Below are 5,121 nucleotides of genomic sequence, written 5' to 3' on the forward strand. Positions count from 1 at the left end.
TTCATTTTTCTCTTCCTTTTTATTACTTTATTCATTTTTCTTCCTATCTCTCTTATTTTACCAATTGTACATTAAAACTAATGTTGTTTCAAAATATTCTATTTTCAAAGACAGAAATATATACTTCTTCCGTCCGTGAAAAATATGAACTTTCTAATTTTTGAATAGTTAAGCAACACATTACCCTCACACATAATTTTATTTACAACTTATACCATTATAATACACTATTAATGATGTGGAGTTCACTCTACAGTAACACTACTTACGCTACATATTTGATCTCTTTTACTTTACTAATTATACATTAAAACTCGCACTGAATCAAATGTTTCTACTTTTTAAGGATGGGAAAGTTTTAAGTTGCCAAGCTATATAGACCTGGAGATATAATTACTCCCTTTGTCCAGGAAAGTTGAGTCACTTCTTTTTTTGCACTCTTTTTGAAAAAAAAAAATTACTCCCTCCGTCCCTAATAATTTGTCACCATTTGACCTGACACGGGTTTTAAGAAATGTAATAGAAAGTGGGTTGAAAAAGTTGGTGGCATGTGGGTCCTATTTTTATATTGATTTTATAATAAAATGTGAGTGTGAATGAGTTTGTGGAATGTAGGGACCACTACCAAAAATGGTAAAAGTGAAAGGTGACAAATTTTAAGGGACCGACGGAAATGGAAATAAGTGACATATTTTCAAGGACGGAGGAAGTAAAATAAAAGTAAGAATAATGTAGAGAAAAGTCTTATCAACATTATTCTCACTTTTAATTTACTATATATCCACTTTAACTATTTATTACAATTTTTTTAAAACGATGTAAAAAAGAAGTGACTCAACTTAATTGGAACGGAGGGAGTAATATAATTAAATTTACCTTTTAGATGGAACTAAACCTTAAAATGTTAAAATTACCACAATCTTTTATTGATGACCAAATAGTGTTATTTTGGAAATACAAGATCTAAGGCTAAACTATGTTATGTGGTTCCAATACAATTTGTATATTTGTGTGATAACCAAAAGTATATGATTGAGGAGTTGAATGAATATTTTGCAATCATCGTGACATTGGAATACATTCTTTTTTCGTGTGTCCGAGAGAGACAGGTGCATCAAAGGATCATGATGTTGGGAGGCATCTTTTGACATATTTCACCACACTTTCTTCAATCATTGCCAAGTTGAAATAATAGGAATACCCAGCGACTAATTTGCCCTAAATGCAATAACTTCCAACCGTAAAAAATCAATACTCAAACTTTACTACCAAAATAAATGGCAGTACTTAATAAAAACATCATCAACATACACATTATTTTGTTGATGTTGATAAATTGTCCAATTCCAAGCCCTGAAAATAACATATACTACACACTTATTAATAGAATTAATTACCTCAATAGCTACACCACAGGCCCTCATCCTCGAGCTTCGAAATAATATCGGGTCGTGTCGTGTTCGTGTTGCCTTCATGTGCTCCCAACAGGGTAGACACAAGAACCATAGCCTGCAAATCCCACAAGACACGGTCTCAATATCTCATACATAAGATTTAAAAGGAAACGAGAGGCTGCGTGTGATAACTTACTAGGATTAGTAGACGTGACTGCTGCCGTCTGCATGAAGTCGCAGTCACCGGAATTCCTGCTCGAAGATTGATAAAAAAGATTCATAGCGTAGGCAGCGTGAGATGCAACAGTTGCAGGTTCAAAACATGCACCACCAGGCTGAATCGGTCCGCAGTCGATGCCCTGTCCGCAAGCATAATCGAGATTTGCTTGCAGTTGAGCATCAGAAATGCCAGGTCTAGGCAAGCACCAACCAGCTAAGACTGGGCTTGGTACTGGATTAGTTGTGGGAGCTGGGTTCGTGGGTCTGGTCGGAGTCTAAACAAATCAACACCATCCCACGTGTTAGATCAAAATCGTTCAATCCATCATAAATTATTACTAATTTATACTCCATCTGTCTCTTAAAAGTACCCCCCCCCCCGCCCACGAAAAATAGTCTCATTTTACCATTTTGGGATGTCCAAAAAAAATAGTCCTATTTCTATAAATGGAACTCTCCCTCTCATATTTTACCCACTTTTTCTCATTTCTCATAGACCTACTTTTTCTCCACATCTCTGTTACTGTACCTACTTTTTTTCTTTCTCTCTTACGTTACCAAATTTCTTATTAAACCCGTGACATCCACAAATGAGAATATTTTTTTTTGACGGAGGGAGTATGAACATTTTCCATTTTACTCCATCCTTTAAAATGATACATTCTCTATTTCACGAAACTTTTTTCTCATTCTAATGAGGTGAAACCCATTACCCACTAACAATACTTGGAACATTTTTACTTTCTATCTCACCTTCAAAAGTTCATATAGGGAGTACTAAATTTATCTATCTAAGCTATAATTCAAAGTAAACAACTCTATAGAATGTTACGGCCCACCTGTGTGGTTTTTGCGAGGTTAACATCGTAGGTCGCTGAAAGGTCGGGCTTGAATAGTCCGAACGAGCGCTCCGAGGCAGGGCCAGGTTTCAAATCCTCGTCGTAGAGCGCAAATATGTAGGTATCAACGGATTTCCCCGGCATGAGGGGTGTCCCGACCTTCGACCTGAGGCGGTTTATTAAGTTCCCGTTATAGGCTTTTGCATTTTCCAAATTTGTACCAACTTCATTGGAATCTCCTTTATAAGGCCAACCTGTCTCAGCTACTACAATCTCGACGTCTTTGAACCCCGACGCCTTGAGGGCCGAGTGGATCGCATCAACCTAAGAACAACAAATCAGTAGGAAATTCCCACAAAAAAACAATTACTAATTTTAGCTGTGTTCAATGAGCAAAAGGCATCACATGCAACAAAATTCGAACTAAATTATAGGGAACAACTGTCTAAATACCAGATGGAGACCAGAAATGATATTTCACATATTAGATGGTTTGGAAGTAATCATGAATGAAGATATTTCAAGAAAATGAGCAACACATCAAGGCATAAACAATGTAAGAAAATGAACCTGAGCATCCCACATGTTCATGTACTTGATGCCCGTGTTGGAGTCAAGACGGCCAGCATTGGGTTGGAACAAACAGAAGGCCTTGGTCTCAGGGCGGGGGTCATCCCGGTATGCAAAGAAGGGGTAAGGATTGATCATCAAAGGGGCGCCATTCGTGCTGAGGAATTGTAGCAACCCTTTCATTGTGTCACCATATCCAAAAGCCCCTGCAGATGGGGGCTCCGACTGGCTGAGCACCGCCATTGAATGGACCGTCGACACCTTGATCTTCCCACCCAATGATGCTGTTTCAGATCATCAATTATAAATCTTATACTATGTCTTCTCTTCATCAAGAAAAACACATTCAAAATGCTAATAATTGAACAACCTATACTAAATAAATAGGAGTTTTAAACTATTTAGAATCACAAAAACCTGCATTGAGGGCATTTTGGACATTTTGCATCGCCGGAACCAGCTGCGATGCTAGATTCTGATCGGGCAGCGTGACGACCTCGTTTCCGACGGTGACGACGATGATCTTGCTGGCCGGGTAGAAGGCCAGGACGTTGGAATTGACCCAATTTCCGGCGAAATTCGGGTCGGAGGCGAGGGCCGGAATGTCGCCGTTGGATGCGCCGATGACTATCCCGATGCCGGTGTTGGCGAGCGCCTTGATGATCGCCGGGTCGGCGCCGTACAGCCGGACCTTCTCGATGCTCGTCGACTGCAGGAGCTTCGCAGTCGCATCCGCCGGCGGCAGGTTGTCCGCCACCTGCCCGTAATTCACTCCGATGAACGACTCAGAATCTGATTTTATTGTGTACAAAAATCGATAAATTTAATCAAACGATTCTAAGATAAAAATTAAAAGAAATCTGATTGGATCTTGACAAATGCAGCTGAAAATGGAAGAGAGACAAGTGGACTCACTTGCAGAGTGAAATGAGACAAGTAAAAAGAAGAAAATTATTGCATAATTTGTGTGATAGTCTGACGCCATGGCCGTTTCTTAGCTGGGAATGAGGAGAACCGAATTTGACATAATAGAAACGCCAGGGGTATAACGGGATAGATGATACTAGAACAAAGAAAATATGTCTGGTTTTCTTCATCAAAGTCAATCTCACTCGCTCGTACTCCTTTCAGTTAAAAAATATTGATTTCCACTATTCAAAGTCTCATTTATTTTAAATCTCATTTATATTTTCCAATAGATAAATGGATCCTACCGTTCACCTCAATTATTACTACTATTTTATTATAAAATTAATATTTCATAAATTCCATAGAAATACGTCATATTTCTTTTTTCCTCCGTCCCACATAAATAGTACATATCCATTTATGACAACATTTTTCTCATTTTTTACTTTATTGTTTATGGACTCCATTATCTGCTACACAATTTCAACTATTTTTCCTCATTCTCTCTTACTTTACCAATTATGCATTAAAACTCGTGTCCATACCAATGGCATATTCTATAGAACGAAGGAAGTATATAAAAGTTGGATTCACATTCTATTAACCATTACCCATTTTTCTTTACAAAGTCAAACAATTTTTTAAAATCCATGATGAGATAGAATGAGACTATCATTGCACACGGAGAGTGTATCAATCTTCCTAATTCAATTTATACTTCATGTATATATCATATCACCATTTCCTACAATTTCTTTATCAATTCACAACTCTTTACTGCCACATATATATAGGAATGTGATCAAATGTAAACTCTAAATATTGTACAAACTCCAAACTATGATCTAAACCGTTAGAAAATATGAACGTGATCAGATAATAGCAACATATACATTGAATTTCGCATTTTTACGTGTTTTGGATTTCCAACAGTAATTAATATACGAAAATTGACATTTAATGTACATGCGTCATACTAAATGATGTACCTGTGTACATGCCTAACAATGAATAATATACAAAAGTAATCGTATAGTGTATATGATGCACTTTTTATTAGCATTAAATAAACCTGCAAGTATACAGAGTATATATAGTATAACTAAAGGTTAGTACCGGATATCGAACACGGGGAAGACGAACACAAAGTGTCTATCTTCTACTAAGACTCAAATACTATCTGGAAAAAC

General features: G+C 37.2%; 1 protein-coding gene across 1 annotated transcript; it reads right to left on the reverse strand.

Moving 5' to 3' along the window:
* Positions 1–1,241: 1,241 nt before the first annotated feature.
* Positions 1,242–4,098, reverse strand: LOC125194128 (glucan endo-1,3-beta-D-glucosidase-like). The gene is made up of 6 exons (XM_048092177.1): positions 3,938–4,098; positions 3,440–3,814; positions 3,023–3,306; positions 2,453–2,776; positions 1,591–1,888; positions 1,242–1,509 (listed from the first exon to the last, which is right to left on the reverse strand). Exons 1-6 carry the CDS (start codon positions 4,005–4,007, stop codon positions 1,472–1,474), a joined length of 1,389 nt encoding a protein of 462 aa, XP_047948134.1. The 5' UTR covers positions 4,008–4,098; the 3' UTR covers positions 1,242–1,471.
* Positions 4,099–5,121: the final 1,023 nt, after the last annotated feature.

This window comes from Salvia hispanica, chromosome 6, assembly GCF_023119035.1.
Source record: "Salvia hispanica cultivar TCC Black 2014 chromosome 6, UniMelb_Shisp_WGS_1.0, whole genome shotgun sequence".
Taxonomy (NCBI): Eukaryota; Viridiplantae; Streptophyta; class Magnoliopsida; order Lamiales; family Lamiaceae; genus Salvia; species Salvia hispanica.